Raw genomic sequence first — 21,420 nt, 5'->3', positions numbered from 1 at the left:
GAACGTAGAGAAGCCAAAGCACAAGGAAGAATCCAAGACACTAAAGAGCTGAACAGAAGATTCCAAAAGGCAGCGCGGAATGACAAAGCAAAATACTACAATGAAATGTGCGAGGAGCTAGAGTCGAAAAATCAAAAGGGCCGAACTCGTTCAGCATTTCTTAAGCTCAAGGAACTGAAGAGCAAATTCAAACCTCGAGTTGCTACAATCAAGGATGCTTTGGGCAGAATGTTAAATGATCCAGGAGGTATCAAAAGAAGATGGAAGGAATATACTGAGTCATTGTATCGAAAGGAATTGCCAGATACAGAAGAATTTAATGAAATAGCATTTGAGCCAGAGCCTATGGTGATGAAGGCAGAAATTCAAGCTGCTTTGAAAGGAAATAGCAAGAAATAAGCCCCCCGGAATAGATGGTATACCAATTGACATATTTCAGCTAACAGATGCTGCCGTGGATGTACTCACCAAGTTGTGCCAAGAAATCTGGAGAACCACTTGGCCAACTGACTGGCAGAGGTCTATATTTGTTCCCATCCCAAAGAAGGGCGACCCAACTGAGTGTGGAAACTACAGAACAGTATCATTGATTTCACATGCAAGCAAGATTCTACCGAAGATTATCCAAAAACGATTAGAACAGCACATCAGCAGAGAACTACCAGAAAGAAGTCCAGGCTGGGTTTAGAAGGGGTCGTGGTACTAGGGATATTGTAGCTGATGTTAAATGTGTTAGCTAGGTTCAGTTAGAACATTAAAAGTCTGCATAAGTTAACTGCTCAGCAAGCTAAAGTCTTTTAGTATATTTACGAACTTCTTACACTTTTTATGCACAACACAGTATTAGAAATGCAGGTAATGTATCGGACTCTATCAAGCTTTTCGACGTAGACTCGTAAATATTTGCAACTATGCCGTTTTGAATGCTCAACGCAGGAGCGAGATTCCAGTAAGAAAAACTGAGTGTACAAGAATGAGTGCGGTGGAGCGGGCATAGAAACAAGGGCCAATATATAGCCTTTGTCTAAAAAAGATTGAGGGAGCAATAGCAGCACATTGAACAATGACAAAGAAGCATTTAATCAAGTGGTGAAATTAAAACCCACTCCAAGTCTCCACGCTCTTTTCTTACTACAATTTCGCCATTCAGTAGTTGCTTCACCAATCCCAGGCCCTCTTCAAACACGACGCAAACCACTGAATCTGACTGGCCAATCGGAGCTCAAGTTTCGTCAGTCGCGAGGATAGCTACAGCCAATGAGAGAACAGAGTTATTTGGTGGGGTGAGCTACCCTGCCCACTGGCTCAATGCTGGGGTCAGTTGGGCGGTCCTGAGCTTTGATTGGCAGGTAAGTGTTCACCATCTCCGAAAGAGTATCAGTGGGCCGTGCTCATGGGAGGGGCAGCCGCGGGAGGAGTCAGCCAATAGCTGATAGAGCACCGGGAGAGGAAAAGCGACATCACCAATGGCGGTACGCGTATGGCGTTGTGGGCGGGCTCTAGGAGCTGGAGCCGTGCAGGGGCTGCTCCTATAAGTGTGGTCTTCGCTGTCACAGCCGGCGCACCTCCTGGATTCATTCATTCGTTATTTTCATTCATCGAGGTTGTGAGGCCTAGTCGAGAAGCTATGGAGAACGTGGTACCGGCTGCCTGCTTCCTGTACTGGCTGGGCGCAGGCACCGTGGCCTACCTGGCTCTGCGTCTCTCGTGCTTTTTCTACACGGCCTTTCGAGTCTGGGGATCCGAGAACAAGAGCGTGGTCGGACCGGAGCTCGGGGAATGGGCAGGTGAGTCAGACCCAGCGCCGCCTCCTCCCTCCCGCCGCCGCCACTCGCGGGGCGCAGCTCCGGCCTGGCCTGTGCTGATGGCGCCAGGGCCGGCCTGGCTCTGCGCTTCTCCTTCCTGGAGCTTCTACTCCGGCTCCCTAGGCCGGGATCGGACTTGTTTGGATTTGTGGAGTTGATGCTTTTAAATATGGAAGTGAGGTCAGCTCAGAAGCTGAAGTCCCACTTGACGCGTGCAGGATGGACATCGAACTTAATGTAATCCTTAATGAATCGGGCAATTAACATTAACACGGTATATGTTACAGTTACAAATGGTTTTGGTAGAAGGCACATTTGCAGAAAGTTTCCCACAAAAGCCAGAAAAGCAAACAGATTTAGTTGTCAGGTTGAAGGGTTTAAAAAAAAAAGGAAAAAGGTCAGATGGAGAATTTGAAATCTTTCTATACAGGAATGTTTTCCCACTGACTACTTTTCAGATTTGTTGGGTTGATTTTTTTTGTTTTTCAAACCGAAATAATTGCTTATAGTTTGCCAGGGTCATTTTTTTTTTCTGTTTTGTTTTGATGTTTTATAGTTAAATACTCAGCTCACCTACCATTTTACTAACTTTGGGATAGTTGGGTTTGAGTTCAAACTAGGCTTCAAAGAAAAGATTAATGTTACTTTATTTTCTTCACTAAGTTCATTAAAAATCACATTTTTACAACTCAGGAGAGACAGCAACTTTTGAGACAGCACCATCAATATTAAGGAAAAAAGAATCTCAAATGGGAACGGATTTGTACATGGGAACTCTAATATGAGGCAGTTTTTCACAGAATCTTCGAAGAAGTGTCCAGTTTCATTATAATTGACTTGCTCAAATTTCAGGTTACCCGATCAGGGAAACTTGTGGACTTTTGCAATAGTTACACAAGGCACTGTCTTAGGGAATCATACAGCAGGAAGGAATTTTGCAATTTTCAAACAAAGACACTACAGTTAATAACTTTAAAAACCCTGAAACTGACCATACTGGTTAATAATTCAACTGGCAAACGCTAGTAATCCCTAACATGACTAAAAAAGTCATGTGATTTTAAAGTTAAAGTGATTTAACCTGATTTCATGAAATTTATATAGAAAATACTTGGATCCTGTGAAAGAGCTGATAATGTAAGATTCAGAAGTGGAGTTTGAGCTAGAGCACTAGAATAACAGAAAAAAAGCATGTTATAATTAAACTGAAATGTTACTGAGTTCAATTTATGCTGGACTGTTGGAAGAATCTCTTGTAAAATGCTAAAGCGAAAGAAGGATCATGTTTTGTTTTTTACATTACATTACACGTATCTTGCGGCCTGGGTCTTAAAAGACAATACCTCTTTTATATCTTAATTCAGAGGTGTCTTTGAAAAATGAGTTGTGCTTCATTTTAAACATCTTTCTCCCAGTTAGACATGAACTAAGCTGTAATCAAACAAGCAGGGATAACACTTTAGTAAATCTGGGCCAAAGTAATTTATTGAACCAAAGTGATGATCTTAGAATTAGTTTTTCTACAGAAATAGTAGTAATAAGAACCCTCTCTTCATGAATTACTCTTTGTCTTGAGCCTGGCTTTGTGTATTCCCTGTGGGATCATGAGCGAATGCTAGCAGGAGGCGGTATTTTAGGGAGATAATGCCTTCTCTCTAAAACTAAGGTTCTTTAACATCTTCTTACCCATAACCAGTGAAATGTTTTAAGTGTATGTTGTAAGGAGGGACTGGTCCTTGGAGAGGGACGTCATGTTTGGGAGAGTGGAGGGACGGCGCAGGAGAGGAAGACCTTCGATGAGATGGATTGATTCTGTGACTGGAGTGGTGGGGATGCGTGTGTTTGAGATAGCGGGGTTGGCACAGGATAGAACGGCGTTTAGGGCTCTTGTACCTAGGATCGCAAGCGACTCGATGGCACATAACAAAGTTTGTTAAATTGATAGCATGGGTTTGTTTTTATTTATGTAATTTTTACTATTCTAGTTTTGAGATTTCTAGATTTTGAGAGATACTTTGGTGCCTCATTCTCCCCACCCCCTCACTCCCCATTAACTGGCACATTGATCAGATGTAAAGGCAAATAAACTTACAACAAAACTGCAAAAATTTGAAATACAAGTGTTCTTTGTAATTGATAAAACCGTTCGAGACGGGAGCTCTGGTGGCCTAGTGGCAAGAAGCTGCACTGCAATCCCAGAAGCGCACAGTTTAAATCCACCAGATGCTCTGCCGGGAAAGGAGGAACAATCTCCTGTACCAGTCAGATCCGATTTGACGGTACACACACACACACACACACACACACACACACACACACACACACACACACACACAAATTTAAAACAAAAACCAAACTGTTCGAGACCATCTTTTACTTGGCCTGTACTCTGACATCTTTTTTTTAGAATAAACACCTTTATTAATACTTGTGCTAAAATGGGAGGGAGATTTATTTGCCTTTCCGTGCCTTGATTTTCCTCAGGTAGAATTCCAGCTCCTTGCCCTCTAGCACATAACCATCTGCGCGGCCACACCTGGCTTGGCCGGGAAGCAATACATGCAAGAAGCTTGCCCTGCTGGAACTGCTCCTCTAGAAGACTGCTGATTTTTGCATTCTTTTTCCTTTCATCGTATTTTTTGAGTTCTCTTTGATCGCCTTTTGTTTAAAATCTCTTCCTCCTCAGGAGTCAGCTTAGCCCCCTTCTTGCGACCCAGGGGTGGCGCATAGTGGGACTCATACCACTGGCGGTATGGTGTACGGTCAGTGAGCACGGTGCAGTTCTACACGAGGGTCTTGGTTTGGACCATGCTATCTTAGGGCACGGTACTTCTTGTTGCCTCCTCTCACACGAACTGTGTATACGTCGGGGGCCAATCGTAGTGTTGGCAGCCGGGCGTCCCAGCTCATACTTCCGCTTCTTGTGGTAGGGCTTTCTCTTGCCCCCGGTCTTGCGGCGCTTGTGCCACTTGTCCCGGGTGATGCCCATGGCTCCGCGCTGCCTGGAAAGAGAAAACGCAAAGCCTCATGGTCCCGTTTGTAAGATGTGGCCCCACCCCTTTATGTCCTATGTCACTACTCTGACAGGTGGATTTTAGTCGGGAGGTGGGAAGGTACAGGGTAGATGGGTGTAAGGAAATATCTTGTGCAGTTTACAGTCTTGGAAACCCAATGGACAGTCAACTATGAGTTGATTTTGATAGTGTGGCAATGCGTGAGTGAGTTGCTAGGATTCTTTGGGCACACGATGGTATATTGTACTTTTTTTAACCAAAAGGTTTGAGGTTTGAATCCACTATCTGCTTCATGAAGATGGGTAACAAGATTTACAGACTTGGAAACCCAATGAAGGATCCTAGTTAGTGTCTGTACCAAAATTAGTTTAATTTTTTTAGTTTTTTAATTAAATTTAAATTTCATTTTAATTTTTTAGTTTTAATTTTTGCCTCAAGGACACTGATGGGTAGGAGACTCTTGGGAGTGGCAATTTATTTGCCCATCCATACCCTTCAGCTAGATGCGTTGACACAGTTACTGTAATAGTGGACTTGAGTCTGGCTCAGGGCAAGGTTCTCACTTCTGGTTGGTTGGCACCGAACAACAACATTATTTGTGGGCCTTCAGTTCTTTCAACATCAGAGCAGCAAGCAACCAAGATAAGATGTAACAAAGGTTGTCAGTTTGTAAAAGAGAACAGATTTCTAGAATAATGTTCTCTGCAGAATTTTGCTTGAGCATAGTTTAAAATTTGCATTTATCTGAGCACTTAATATCATGCAGTTCATAATTAAGCATGACTGAGAGTAGAATAAACTGGAGATGATAGAGGTGAGGTCAAGGTGAATATACTTGGAATATACTTGCCTTCTGCACATCCTAGTTTTCAAATCCCTAAGATTTCACAGCTTTAGGTCCTGACGGAACTCTTTAGGTTCTGTAAGTATTCCAAGGTTTTCTGTATCTGAAGACAGTGAGGACTTATGGGGTCCTCCCATCAGAGCCTTTGTCAAAACGGGCTTTCTCTAGCTCCACTCCACGAACTGAAAGCTCAGACATGGGCCACCATTTGGGTTTTCACATGGGATGACCTTACAGGATCGTTTTAGTTACCTCAGTGGTTGAAGGAACCAGGGTCCCTTGACAGTAGGTCTCTATTCTTAACTAGGTTTTGAGGTCTCATGATTTGAAAAATTTGAAAAGATGAAATGTTAATTATTTAAACTGGAGAACTTAGAAGAAAATAACTGCATTTAGTGAGTGCCTGCAGTGTGCTGGGCTCCTACCTAGTACAGGTTCATCTTCCTTCAAGCTGTGCTTCGTTCTCCTCGTGTCCCTGTGAGGACGTGGAGGCAGGTCTGTGGGAACACGGAGACTGTTTCCTCGCTAGTGAATTGCAGAGTTCAGATTTGAAGCTGAGTTGTCTGTTCTGCAACACCCCTGCACTGTGTGTGTGTTTGCGACTGGATGTCTACTTACTTGGGACTGGGTTCCATGGGACCCTAGAAATGTGATTTTTTTTTTTTCATTGGAGAGTTTTATATGGGCTCAAGTTCTTGGTTTTTATAGGACACTCTGATGGCATAGTCTGTAGGTTGTGTGTTCTCCTGCTAACCCAACAACTGCATCTCTGGAAATTCCAATCCACCAGGGCCTCGCTGGCTGACAGATGGGCAGTCTTCTCACATTATGACTTACAGCTTCAGACACACAAGCAGGGTCATCGATGCAGGGTCACCATGAGTTTGGGTGGGTTTGAGTTCTTGAGGTAGTATCTCTGAAATCTTTAGAATCCAGTAGTTCAGGGTTTTTTTGAGTTGTGCATTCACAAATCTTGTTTTATGACAATATATTAAGTCACTGAGAACTCAACAAAGCAAAGGAATTGGGGAGATTTTTCTGCTGTTGCATTCTGGACTGGATGTAGCAACTCCCTGGAGGTGTATGTAAGCAATGCTCCTGTTAACGTTCTTGAAACTCTAGTATCAGGGTGTGGCTATCTGTTCTTGCTGAAGAAAGAATGCTGATCACAGAATACTGATCACCACAGACTTTGCCAGAGCAGTGATGGAAAGAATGTGGGGCACTAGGGGAGGACAGATAAGCACATTAACTTGTCCTACATTTCGTAAAGATATTTATTCACTCAGCACAGCAGTTCCCCAAAAGTCTATGGGCCTACATGGAACAAGAGCTGGATTGGAGCTGGCAGGGCAACCTTCAGGCTCTTGGCTCAGAAACTCTCAGAAGCCAACATAGGTGGAGAACCTTATCTATTGGTATTGCTCATGGAGGGAAATTTGGGTGGAGGAAAGTTGGGCGGAGATTAGAAGTTCAGCCCCTGTAGTCTGTGAGCTAGCTCGCTTTCTCTGACAGCTCCCTCTGTTTTCTTCACTTTTCTGTGCAGTACTGACTTTACTGGTTAGTGGCTAAACTAGACGGTTGGCTTCTAAAACCTAGATGTAACTTTTTTTTAAATTTTAGTGTGTGTGTACCATCAAATCGGATCCGACTGGCACGGGAGGAGATCACCCCTCCTCCAGCAGAGGATCTGGTGGATTCGAACTCCTTACCTCTGGGATTGCAGTGCAGCTTCTTGCCACTAGGCCACCAGAGCTCCGTTGAGTAAATTAGTAACTAAGTCTCAACTGTCCTCATCCGTAGAATGGGAAGAATATTGGTATCTAAGTCCTGGGATTGTAATGAAGGGTAGATGAGCATACGTACTGAAGGTAAAGCAGACAGTACAGTTGCTGTTAGCCATAGTAGCTTCAGACTAATCATTTACGCTAATTGTTTTTACTTTTTTTTTCATTTATGCTAATTGTAAGAAGGCTTAGTAAGAAAATAAGATCTGGATGGCTCTGTCTTCAGAAAACAGAAATTACCATTAGTACAAGGGAGCTCTGGTGGCTTAGTGGTTAGAAGTTAACACTGACGACCAAAAGGAACATAGTTCAAGTCTACCAGCTGCCATGTGGGTGAAAGACAGTCTCCTCCCGTATGATTCAGAGGCAGTGGGCTCTGAAAACCCACTGCAGGGTCAGCTATGGGTTGGTTCTGACTTGGTACATAACAGCTGAAGTGCGCCAGGGTGAGTGCCGTCAGAGGCAAGGATGGGGAACCTTCATCTCACATGCTTTGGGCTTGTTGTAAGGATGTCCTTGGAAAAGGACAGCATACTTGGAACGGTGGAGGGTCAGAGAAAGAAGGAGACCGTCACTGTCTTGACTACTAACCATGATCTCTGGAAGGAGCAGTGGCATCCACTTCCATAATAGCTTGCCTTCGGAAACCCTATGAACCTGGAGAGAGGATGAAAGGCACCCAAATGTCGAGGACTTTCCTTCATAGGGTTGTTATGAGTCGCCTGTGGCTCGATGGCACTTAACAGTAACAACAACCATGATCTCACAGTCAGATAAACCCAAACCAAATGCATCGCCTTTGAGTTGATTCCAGCTCATAGGACAGAGCAGAACTGCCCTAGTGGGTTCACTGGGCAGGAAGCAGGAGTGGCATCCACTTCTAAACAACATGCCTCTGGAACTTAGAGAAATGACAATAGTTACAGAACAGCGTTCAGGTCTTTTGTTCTTAGTGTCGCTGAGTTATGTTCAACTTGATGACGACGACGACCACCACCACCACCAATCTTTTTGAAAGCAGACTGCCATATCCTTCTATAGAGAAGCTGATGGATTCAAACCCACTTTTCCATTTGCAGCTTAACCACTGGGCCGACAAAGCTCCTTTGTAGCCAAATGACAGTAGTTAAATGAACACTACTGTAGGCAATGGGAGAAAGGGGGTTCTTGGCTCTGTGAGCACCATTGAGAGGAAGTTAAAGAGCTGCAGTAGTGAAGCTTGAAGTAAGATCTGAAGGGAGCAGAATATGTTGCAGGAAGAACATTCCCGATAGAAGGATCAGCAAGTACTAAGTCCCTGGAGAAGAATCCCTCATGAAACAAAGTGTAAAAGTAACTGGAGCCCTGAAAAGCTGGCCATGATGTGAGATGGGACAGAAGCAGCATTATTTAACCTTTACCCTAATTAAGAACAGAAGGGTGACAAACCTCAGCTTACAGACTTTCCTGTTTTTGTGACCTCCCAGAAATTACTGCTGGTCCTCTTTGAGGAGACGTGGTCACTGAAGTAGACCAGCAGACGTTATTAAACTAATTTTGGTACAGATCGCTCCTCTGCACTCAACTTTCCATACTTTATAGGAAGGGAGGCGTCTTTTGTACATTGCCTGGTTATCATTGGCAGAGGCATTTCTCCCCCGGGGGTGAGGGAGAATCTAACCAACAATGAGCAGTTGTACTATTCCCAAGGCCTGAGCGATAGGGTAACTGAATGACCCCCTGCACCAGGGTGATTTCTCAGGGTAGCTTCCTAATACTGTGTGAATGCTATGAAAGCTGAGAAGTTGGCCTTAAATCCTTGTCAAAGGGAGGACTTTGTTACCACTGTGTTATACACGTTATCTCTAACCAGCAGTATCAAGGAGATTCTCAGGTCTCTGCAAAGTTCTCTGTCCCACCAGGAAGCTCTTTTTATTTCAATAAGCTAGTCATCGTTGGGAGGGAGCTCTGGTGGCTTGGGGAAAAGAAGTTGGCTGCTAAGCCAAAGAAAGGCACATGGTTCAAATCCACCAGCTACGCCAAGGAAGAAAAATGGGCATTTGGCTATGGGTTGGTTCTGACTCCATGGCACGTAACAGCAGCACATCCTTTCCCAGGTACTGGCCCCTCCTGAGAACGTGCCCAACGTATGTGAGAGACAAAGTCTTAGCATCCTGGCCTCTGAGGGGCCCCCTGCACTTCTTTCAGGACAGGTGTGTGTGATCTCTTGATAGTCTGTGATATGTCTTATACATGCCACCAACAAGTTTCAAGGCATAAGTTTTTATTCAATCTTTGCTACTGTGTGTGTGTGTGTGTGTGTGTGTGTGTGTGTGTGTGTGTACCGTCAAATCAGATCTGACAGGTACAGGAGGAAATTGTTCCTCCTTCTCCAGCAGAGCATCTGGTGGATTTGAACTGTGCACCTCTGGGATTGCAGTACACCTTCTTGCCACTAGGCCACCAGAGCTGGGGCTGAGAGTCAAGAGATAAGATTAAAAAAACAAAGATCATGGTAAGGAACTTTTTAATTCTAAAAGTAGCAAGAAGTCATCGAAATATATTAAGCAATGGAATGTCTTGACCACATTTTGGGGAGTGAAAATGGAGGGAGCAGCATTGACAGGGAGCCCAATAGGAGCCTGGTCAATAGACCCCGGGTGGTGGTGACTTGAGTTAAGGAGCCAAGACTGAGAGGGAGGGAGATAGACATGGAGGAAAAACCCTGGGCCTGAAGTCAAATGAAGTCAGGAAAATTTGGAAGCATCTGGGCTGGGCAGTCTCCTGTGATTTACAGCCTCAGAAACCCAATGGTCAACTAAAACTGGACACTTTGGCATGTAGTGTTTCAGAAGCGGGAGAACGTTCTTTTTAAGTGGTTTGTGTATATCCCATGTAGTGTGCTTTGTGCTCTGAATTCTGCCCTTTCCTGAGCTGATCTGTCTCTGACACACTTACCCCCATTACCCCATTACCACAGTCACAGTGCCACTCCATTTCATCCAGGGTCTTCCTCTCCTGCTCTGTCTTTCCACCCTTTCAAGCATGATGTCCTTCTCCAAGTACTAGTTCCTCCTGGCAACATGCCCAAAATATGTGAGATGGAGCCTCAAAAGCCTTTCTCCCAGGAGTAACTTGATTTCACCCTCTCTGGGACACCTGTTTGTCCTCCTGGCACTCTGTGGTGTGTTCAGTACACTTTAGCACCTCAACTCAAAGGCATCACTTCTGTCATCCTTAGTCATTGTCCAGCAGCTCTCTGATGCTCAGCGAGTAACTGCGAAGACCATGGCCTGGATCAGGGACACCTTAGTGTGCTTTAGTTGAACCATTTCTGTATTCTCTTTTAATGTAGAAGCAGGAAAAAGTGCATTAGATTTTTAGAAGACCCAACTTCTTATCACACCTTCCCACTTCTGTTACTCATCAGTTATGGAGTCTTCAGTCAGCCATTTTTCTCATCTGTCAAATGTATCTAAAAATACCCACTTTGTCTATCTTCAGACTGTCAGGAGTCTATGACATCATCTTTGGTAATAGGTACAAAGCATTGTGCACGCACAAGTCAGTGGACCCTACCCCCCTTCCGTTTTCAATTAGATGTCTTGAAATAGAATTGCCCTATTAGTTGGTCAGATTATTTGTGTGAGGTTCAGATGGCTTCAGGGATTTATTTTGGGATCTGTTGCCACTTTGTCGTGATCAACACCTGATTCTCTTTTGATGTGCTCATCTAATATATGTCAATTTTAGAATGCACTGAAAACATTTCTTTTTACAGCTTTGTTAATGAAAGCTGGATTTCTGAATTAAAGTTAAGCCAATTTCACTACTAATTGGGTTACCCTAAAAGGAATACTTTAAGGTTCAACTTTATTTTTAACATAAAATAAAAGCTATGGTTAAGTATGATGGATTAAGGATGCAGTCAAATTATTGCTAGTCAAGTGTCATTTCAACTCTGCTATAATTAGAAGACTTTTATAGCTTGACATAACTACTTAAAGTCCCATTATTATAACTTTTATTATAATAGGTAATTATAAGTTCCTGTCACTTCTCAATCAATACTCCTCTGTTCCTATATTTGGCTGTAAGATCATTAGAGTGGGGTTTTTTGGCAGATCCCCCCCCCCCTTAGTTAAAGGTGTCATTTTTTTTCTCCTTTATTTAATCTAGTCTTACGAATTATGATGTAGAGATGTAGATGGCATACAGTATTGTAGTTGGCTGGGTGCATGATATGTTGGATTGCTAATCAGAAGGTTAGCGGTTTGACTCTTTAACCAGCCACTCCGAGTAATGTCAGGCAGAATCCTCAAAGATTTAGGTCCTTGGAAACCCTGGATAAGTTGGAAGTGACTCGATTGCAGTGGATTTTATAGCAAAGAGTGATTCATGGTTTGAATCTACCTGCAGATGGTGATGTAATGGTTAAGGGTGTGGATCTTAACAGAAAAGTTGGTAGTCTGTGAACCACACAGACAAGGTGATCTACTCACCAAGATCTCAGCCAATAGAGAGTTTCTACTCTGACCTATAGGGCTGGCCACCGTGAATCAAAATCAACTCACACAGCAGCGCAGCAAAGGGTGACATCTCTGAACTGGTTATTTTCCAGACTGTCCTTTGTATTTAAGTTTTAAAAATAAGGCAAATAAAACACACCTCCACCCCCACATCTTATGTAGTATTAGTTTTAAACATTACCTTTGTAGTAATTGTGAATTACATATTTTGTATGTGTAATGACTGCAAATGGGAATATTTCCTTTTACATTCCTGTCTTAGTTTGGGTTCCCCCAGAAGCAAATACAAAAGTAGAGATTCAAGTACAATTTATTTGGAAAGGTGATTCGGGGAGGCCCTAGAAGCAGAGTCCAGAAGAGAGCTAAAGGAAGGCGGCCAGCCAGTAAGGGGGATTATTAGTTAAATGACCACTGTGGGCAAATGGAGTGTACTTCTGCTATGGAAACCTGGGAGCACATCTTAGAATTATTTCAGCATAGGGTCCTGGGAACAGGTGTATTTATTTCCTAACTGTCATTTATCACAGCTTGAGGCCTTGTTGGGGTGGAAGAAGCATTAATTCTTGAGCATTTCTGGTCATTGTGTACTTGGTATAGTTGGGTGCTCCTGGCTGGCTTCAGCCACCAGAGAAAGTCCCTGGGCAAAGAAGTTGTGTTACAGAGGGCTCTACAAGTGTGGTGATCTGAATTCTTATCACAAAGTTTGCACTTGATTTCATTTTCTTTAAACAAAAGAGAGCTCTGATGGCTTAGAATTAAAGAGTTGTGCTGCCAACCCGAAGACATGCGGTTTGAATCCACCAGCTACTCCACAGGAGAAAGGCAATTGATCATCTTTGAAAACTTACCGAAGGGTCAGTTATGAGTCAGTTACGACTCGGTACTTGGCAGCAACAAACAAGTATGAATTAATCTGTTCCTCCTTACTCTTCTGGTTCACTGAGGGGAAGATGATCTCCAGAGTGAATGATTCTAAGATTTGGGTAGTTCGGACAGAGTTGGTTGATAGACCCTGGATTTTGTGTTGATACTGAGTCAACATCAGGAGAGACTGATTTCCTCTTCAGTCTCATATGCCAAATCTTGATTAAACTCACTCACTCCTGTTAGATCACTTTAGACATATAGTGACCCTCCAGTGGGTTTTTGGGGCTGTAAATAGCACTGAGAAGAGACCGCCTCTTTTGAGGAGCTGCAGGTAGATTCAAACCATGAATTCAATAACAGTATATAATTCAGTATGGACTATGTTACCAGAAAGTCCAAAAATCCCAGTAAATTTAAGCTTATTTTGATTATTTCCTTTCCCTTTGTGGTTGGTCTGGAAATGGGTGTGTATTGGATTCCTGGCCAATTTCCCATCTTTCTTCCTTGGACCCACTGGATTTGAACCAGTATCAACAGAGGCATGACCTGTAGGCTGACAATATAACCACAGACCAGACTACCAGAGGACCCATACCATTGTTTTAGTGCCCATATCTACAGTTTCTAGAGCCAAAGGGTATGGGTATAAGAGAATGTTCTTCTTGCTATTCTTCGAGAACCATTCATTACCATATGGTTCAAGAACATTGGGTTTTCAACTACCTTGAAATTTCCTACAAAAGCCTACTTTAAGTGATCTCTAAGTTTTGAGTCCAAGTAGTATAATGGTTAAAATGCTTGGCTGCAAGCTCAAGGTCAAGCTCACCACTTGGTCTGCAGGTGAAAGATGAGGCAGTCTCGTGTCAAGATTTGTAGCCTGGGTAATCACACTCTGTTCTGGAGGTCACCCTCAGTCAGAATTGACTGGATGGCGGTGAGTTTAAATAGCTATTTGTTTTTAGGGTATCTGCAGTAATCTGCAAATGTTGGCCTCGTGTAATTCAACTGAATTAGAAAAGATCAGGACTGGGTATGAAGAGACAAAGAAGGCAGGGTGGGTATGTGCTAGTGAATAAATGTACCACTGACCTTGGCACACACTTCCGTTTGGCTTTGTTGCAAAGAAGTCAGCAGTATTTATGTTCCTGGTGGTATATTTTTAGCACTGACATTTATTTCCCCATGTTTACATATTAAGTGTAAAAGTTAGGAGATACAGTTCTGGTATTTCTGGTTTTGTTTTTGTATTAAAAGTGGTTTTTGAAGCAACAGTCTGCTCTTGTTTTAGAAGCTTCTTTGAAGAGTGTTACTACTAGTTTATCTAGATGTGCATGTAATGATAATATTTAGCTTTGGGTTTATAAAGAAAAAAGCAGCTGAATAGCACCCCCTATTGGAGTATGCACAAAATAAAACACAGGTAAACCCTGAATCCTTTGAGCATCTGTGAGTTAAGTGATTGCAAAAAGACTGAGCAGTGCACCCTCACATCGACCCAGAGATGTCCTCCTGGGCAATAGTGACCCCGTGTGTTACTGAAAAGCAGAATTTCTACATGTAGATGCCTTTTAGGTTACTCTTTACCTAAAGTAGGTCATTTCCCCCTTGTATTATATAATTTTCTTTGTTTTCCATCCACCTTTTAACTTCATAGACAGTAGTGTTTGAAGCATAATTTCTTTATCTCCACCCAAAGCCAATTAGTGAGTTCTGTAATGGTTTTCAAGGAGAACAGAAATGAAATTCAGAAATATCACGGAAACATCCTTTCTCAGTAGCAATTTTAACCTTGTTCCTTACCCCGATGTTTTCTGGAACTAAGGAAAACATTAAATTAGTTATTTAGGCAACTCTGCCCTCCAGTGGTGGAAGTAAAGGGCGGTGAAATGGTCCATGAGCAGCAGAAAGGGGTGGAACTCCCTCCCACCCCAGTAAGATCCACACTCAACTGTTTCCTCTCCAAAAGAAGCTGTTCTCGCCCCTCATAAGCCAGAATATTTTGTCCAAGGCCTTGTCTTCATGTGACTTCCCCGCTTTTAATAGTTGATATGATCCTTCTTGTATTTTCATTTCCCTGTGTGATGATGACATAGTTTTGGAAACATTAGTCAAGTCTCACCGGAATTAAGTTAGGGAGTGATTGGGATTTTTGTTTCTGGTTTTTGTTTTTCTTCTCTTCCAAGGAAGAGAGGAAAGAAACCTGGAAGCAAATAAGGCTTTACTGCAAAAAGTGTGCCATTGTACATTCAAGGCACTCAGAAAAGTGAGATGTGGCCATGGTGCCCGCCTTTCTGAATGGAAGGGGCTGGCTATGGCTGCACACTGAATTAGTCTTAGGGTGAACTCTGGACTCCATCTGGGTGAATGGTGCCTGACCATGTCTGGGCCACTGGATACACTGCAGGAAGGCATGGTCTGGACGTGGTTTCAGGGTGGGCACAGGGCTCCATCCGGGTGAAGGTGCATGGCCAGGCCTGGGCCGCAGGAGACCTTGCAGGGTCACGGCTGGCACACGTGCAGTGCTGGGTGAGGCATGCAGAATCAGGCTGTGTGGTGATGTCGACGCTGCACTTACCCAACCCACTTTCTCTTGCTGACCAGTTTTTCTCTTCCAGTAGTGACTCAAATTGAGCTGACATACATCTCTAAGGAGATTTGATGGTGGTTTTTGTTTTGGTGGGAATGTAGAGAGAGGTATGTGAGGTACACTAAAAAACTTAGTGTGTGATGTTACCTCATCGGATTTACCTCATGTTTTGCACATCCTTCAAGAAAATAAAGCTCTCTATCTTATTTTATTGGTTTATTATGTGCTATACAGAATATGTGCAGAAGGAGCTCTGGTGGTTTCATGGGTAAAGAGTTGTGTTGCCAATACAAAGGCAGGTGGTTCGAATCCACCAGCCGCTCCATGGGAGAAAGGTGGACAGCCTCCTCTCATATTGTTTATGGCCTCTTAAACCTGCTGGTGGGTCAGCTATGAGTCGGTTTCAAATTGTCAGTGATTGCTTGCTTGGTATTATACAGCTCTTAGTACATTTCAAATGCTTCTGCCATTGGGCATATATAAGCATTATTGGCAGTAAAAATATGTGCATTACACGTTTCTAAAGGATTTGTGAGTATTGTTGTGGTGGTGGTGTTTTACTGTTGAGTCAATTGAACCATAGCTGGCCCTGCAGTGAGTTTGTGAGGCAGTAATCCCATGAGAGGAGATTGCCCATGCTTCTCTCTCAGAACAGCTGGTGGATTTGAACTGTGTACCTTCGGGATTACAGCACAGCTTCTTGCCATTAGGCCACCAGAGCTCCCTTTTGTGATTAGTATCTTTTATTTAAGGCACCATTTTCAAGGCAGCGTAAATATCTTACTTATAGTGCTTATTAAAAAACCAAAATCCCAAAACAGTATGGGGTGTGTAAATTTAGAGTAGAAATTGTGTCTTAAAGAAACACATAGTTAATTGATAAATGTAGTTAGGTCTAGAATCTTGTGACTGTTACAACCACAGATTAAATTGTGCCTACCCTCTGGGTGTGTTTCAAACCCTAAGGGTATTTTTGATGTGTCTATACTTTTGAGCTAAAATATAGACACATAAGATATGACAGATGATTGCAGAATGGAGTGACTAATTAAAACAAAACAAAGCAAAATAAGAGCAACAATAAGCCAGAATTTGTACATAGCTGAGTAGGAATTTTATTTGGAAGTTGGTATGCTTTTCTCAATGGCCTTAAGAGATAATTTGTGATCATGTCTGGTAAATAATTGTGGATTATTTACCATGGACTTTTAGCCCCGTTTCACAGGCAAGGAGCCATTATTTAATCAAGGGTTTTAGGCTTATTCATTCAACAAACATTTATTGATTTCTTACAATTATGTCTATAAGCAATGGGAGAAAAGTTCTTGCCCTGGAGGAACTAAATGTAGTAGGAACAATTAAACAAGGAAACAAGAAATTAGAATGTAACCAATACTGTGTTCTGTGCATGCCCAGGCTGCCAGGAGGGAGCAAGGGAAGGCACCTGGATAGAGATGAGTGAGGGGGGTAGTCAGGAGTTCCCCAGGTGAGGGAGACAGGAGGGACACTTCAGGAGGACCACATAGTAGGGGCAGAGATGCCAAAGGGCTCACGTTCTAAATCAGAATACATTTAAGACTCGGAAGATACCTGCACACTCAGGTGCACAGAATTTGCTAGTGGTTTTATATCATCTTGACCTTGTTTCTTCTAGCTCAGTCTCAAGAAGGGCTAGGCTAAAAATAGCTCCCAGAACAGTGATAAAGCATCCTAGCAACAATTTCAAGGAGAAAGTCAAAGACTAGACTTAGTTATTTGGTAAACACTAATTCGTACTATTGATGGGCTGATGAGAAACTGGACTCCAGTTTCCCTCCTTATGCCCACAGCGCACTCCTGTACTCTCCCGGCCTTGTGCAGTGGCCGGTGCATTTACGGCAGGCAGCAACTGTTTGTTAAGGCAAGAACCCTAGGTCTTATCCTACAAGTCAGCACGGATGCTTGAAAGTTTTAAAACTATCTTTTAAAAATTCAGGAATTCAGATACTTTCATTATTCAACAGACCTTTTCTCTAATGTGCCAGTTACCTATTGTTACATAAGGAACTATCCCAGAACATAGTGACTTAGAACCATTTTATTTGTCAGTAATTTGGGGCAGTACTTAATGGAGAGGGCTATTCTCTACATGGTATTGGCAGTGCTATAGGGTTCAAACGACCTCATTTTCCTGTCATGAAGACTTCTACTAGTTGTTGACTGGGGAACCTTGGTTCTCACACATGACCAACCTCTCTGCTGGGTCGATCACTACCCACTGGACCACGTTGTGCTTTTTGACAGATTGTTCCAAGAAGGTGGAAACCATACTTGTAAAGTTTAAGGCTTCTTGCAGTGTTGCTTCAGTCACATCCTCTTAGTCAAAGCACGCGACAGGCCCAGCTTTGTTTCAAGGGGAAGGGAACACGATTCACCCCTTTGTTGTGTGTCATCAAGCACATTCCAGTTTATAGCAACTCTGTTGTGCAGAGTTGAACTGCTGCAGGGGGTTTCCAAGGCGAAAAGTCAGTGTGATCAGGTTGCCAGGTCTTTCATCCCGCAGACCAGCTGTTAGCTTCAAACTTCTGACTTTTTGGGTGGCCGGCCACATGCTTAGCTATTGTACTACCGGGGCTCCTTACCCTCTAATGAGAGAGTGGCGCATTCCTAATAGCAGAAAGATTGAAGATGGAAGGTGTTGTTGCAACTGTCCTTGGAAATAATGTGGTGCAGTCTGTGCTGTGGACAAAACAGTTCATGGAGTTGCACTGCTAACCCAAAGGTTACCCCTTACAGGTGACGAGTTCGAAGCCACCGTGGCTCAATGGGAGAAAGACAGTCTTCTCCTGTGTGATTTACAGCCTTGGAAAACTCACTGGAGGTTCAGCAGTGAGTTGGTTCTGAGCCCATGGCATTGAGATTTTTGCTTGTTTCCTTTAGTATCCCCAATATCTTTTATGAATTTACTATCCATACAGTGATGAACCTTACTATCTCAATCAAATCTAAAGAGGTGAGATTCCCTCCACCTTGTTGCCCTGGTGTGACTTTTTCTTCATCTAGAGTTTTGTGAAAAGACAAGTTGTCTGTCCCTCCTCCCCATGCCATAAAATGGTGAGACAAAGTCAAGAAAACTTAAGCACTCACAATCAAAAAAAGGAAGAATGGAAGACATGGCCGTCACTAGTTCTTGTTATGTGCCGTCGAGTTGACTCCAACTCATAGCCACTCTGTGTATAACAAAGCCCTGCTCTATCTTGAACCATTTTCATTGTCTCTGACACACATACACCCCCAATACTCAGTTACTGAGTCAATCCATCTTCTCCAGGGTTTTTCTCTCTTGCTGTCCTCCCCTTTCTAAGGACTGGTCCCTCCAGGCAACATGACCAAAGTGATCAGACACTGTCAAAAATTTTTGCCTCCAAGGAGCAGCCTGGTTTTACCCTTTCCAGGATGGATCTCTTTGTTCTTTTAGCAGTCCAGGGTATATTCAGTACTACAGCACCATAACTCAAAGGCATGGATTTTTCTTCCATCATCTTTGGTCCAACTCTCTGACGCATAGCAAGTAATACTGAAAACTATGGGCTGAAACAGACACACACACCTTAGTCTATAGCACTTTTGAAATCCAGCTGATCATAAAGCAACAGTTTTCTAACTCCAGACAGAAAATATTTCTTAACTAATGTTCAGGTCTTCTCTCTGGGAGTTATTCTCTGATACATTGCTTTCTGAGATTGTTAGTTCTACCCTTTGGCTCTTACTCTGCTTCCCCCCCCCCCTAAAGAATGGGTCATATCTGCAGCTGAGAACTTTTTTAAACCTACTTCTAACCTGTAGGATGTTGCGGACCCCTAAAGATTTTCCTTCCCTATTTTAAAGTTGAATGTTTTTTCTCTTTTGCTACAACTCTTCTGGTCTTCTGTGAATTTTATTGGTATTGACTCCATGTCTCAAGTCTTATCTCTGATTCTAAGACAGGCCTCTCTTTTCTTTGGACCTATCAACCTGTTCTAGAATAAAGATTCTTAGAAACAAAAAAAAATGGTTCTTGTGAGACCTTAAATTTCTCTATGTTCTTAGGAAAGGATCTTATGGCTAAACTCGCAACCTCATAATCATTATTGTTTTGTGCTGTTGAGTCGGCTCTGATTTGTAGCAGTCTGATAGGGCAGAGTGGAGCTGCCCGACCTGCACTGAAATCCTTATGAGAGCAGTTCAATACCAGGTCCTTCTCCTGTGGAGCAACACTCTACAAGCACCATTTAGTTGACCCAGAGTTAAGACCCGGTAAGGTAGGATTGGGTCAGGTGAATGGACCTGATGAATTGAAGTTCTGCTTTTGAAGGACAGTAAATTCATTTCTGTCTTAGCTAACAGCTTTTTATTAGAACTTTGGAAGCAAAATGAGAGAGAGGCTTTTTGCTCATCTCCAAAGTCATTTGGAGATAGCACTTTGAGACCTGCCATTCAAGTCAGTATAGCATAGAAGGATCTTCTGCTTTTATTTTTAAAACTGCTATTTTAGGATTTTATCCAGAGAGGGTGGTAATGCCACACTGTTTCATGAAAATCGGGTTGGGAGGAAGTAGTCTTTTCATGCAGAGTGAGTTAATGGTTTCTTGCTAACCCCGTTTATTTTGCCTTTTCTAGAAAATGAAAATCATTTTAAACTTAAACTCAGATGTACATTATAAGAAGAGTATGTAAAAGATCTTCTCTTGCTCACAAAACCCTCAGTTTTTCTTCTTTGTAAAACCTTGAGTCAGAATGTACCAGTGCGTGTGAGGGTGTTTGTATTCCCGTGGTGTAGCCGAACCAGACAGGTCTGCAGTGCAGTGGTTTATTTTTAGACCCTGGGTTGCCATTTTTATCCTGCAAAAATATTCATCAGTGTCTTGCTGACAGGCCATCAGCTTTATAAATGTGTCATACAGACCAGCTTTTGCTCTCATTTTCTCCCAGCACTTCCTTTTCCCTTTATGATTGTTCATGCAACTGGTGGGAGGAGGAGAATGTTTTTATTTCAGTTCATGTATTAGATACTTCAATTCACAGATTCTCAGCGTCACCACAGTTCATTCATCTTCTAGGTGCAGCTGCGTACGCATCTCTCCTCATTGTCTATAATGGGAAAGTGTTGCAAATCACAGTTCTTAAGAGGGAAGAGAGGCTTGCTCAGCTCCTGATTGTCCTTCTCTAATGTATTGCTTTATATCCTTGTGCATGTATAATATGTATGTGGAGGGTCCGTGAATGAGGTGGATTGACACAGTGACAGGTGCAATGGGCTCTTGTGTGTCAAGAAGTGTGAGGATGGCGCAGGACAGAGCAGGGTTCAGGTCTTTTGTTCATAAGGTCTCTATGAGCCATACTCCACTCGACATGTACTGTACTTCTGTGTGTGTTTGACATACTTATCCATGGATTAAGAAGCCCTTGTACGAATACAGTGAACTAATCATTGGGTGCTCCAGTGGCTTAGTGGCAGGGAGTTGCACTGCAATCCTGGAGGCATGTGGTTCAAGGGCACGAGCTGATCCAGGAAAAGGATGGGCAATCTGCTCCTGCGCAATTAACTGCCTCAAACCCATTGGAGGGCCAGCTATGGGTTGGTTTCAGCCCTACTGTGGAAGAAATTCTGTGGAAGGCATTCTACTTTCATAAAGGTATACAGCCTTTAAAACTTCTGCTCTGTCCTATAGGGTCCTGGGAAGTTGACATCAACTTGACAGAAGTGGGTGTGGTTTGATTACCCAGAGATTTTCTATGAATTATACCTAAATTTGTATGAATTTTGTGTGAATTATACCTAAATGCCTAGGGATTATCGTATGTGAAAAAGCACTCACTGGCTTGCATTGAAAAAAACCCTATCATTATCTTTACCTCACAGCCCTTAGAACATCTGTCATTTTATTTTCACCCCACCCCAAAAGCAGACTTTTCTTGTTCCCAGGACATATTTGTCATCAACCAGGAAGCTCCTGCAAGATTCTGTGTCTAGAGTCTTCGGTGAGATC

The 21,420-nt window shown here is 42.9% G+C and overlaps 1 protein-coding gene across 1 annotated transcript in view; it reads left to right on the top strand.

The window, feature by feature from the left end:
- The first annotated feature begins 1,627 nt into the window (after positions 1 to 1,627).
- Positions 1,628 to 21,420, top strand: part of HSD17B12 (hydroxysteroid (17-beta) dehydrogenase 12) — a 76,386-nt gene continuing 56,593 nt past the window's right edge. Inside the window, exon 1 of the mRNA XM_006896753.1 lies at positions 1,628 to 1,787. Coding sequence (XP_006896815.1) covers positions 1,628 to 1,787 — 160 coding nt within the window. The remainder of the gene's footprint in view (positions 1,788 to 21,420) is intronic.

The sequence above is a fragment of the Elephantulus edwardii genome, unplaced genomic scaffold (genome assembly GCF_000299155.1).
Source record: "Elephantulus edwardii isolate Elephantulus edwardi_28Jun2011 unplaced genomic scaffold, EleEdw1.0 scaffold00189, whole genome shotgun sequence".
NCBI lineage: Eukaryota > Metazoa > Chordata > Mammalia > Macroscelidea > Macroscelididae > Elephantulus > Elephantulus edwardii.
Note: the sequence above shows the minus strand (reverse complement) of the source record. Positions and strands in the feature narration are given on the sequence as shown.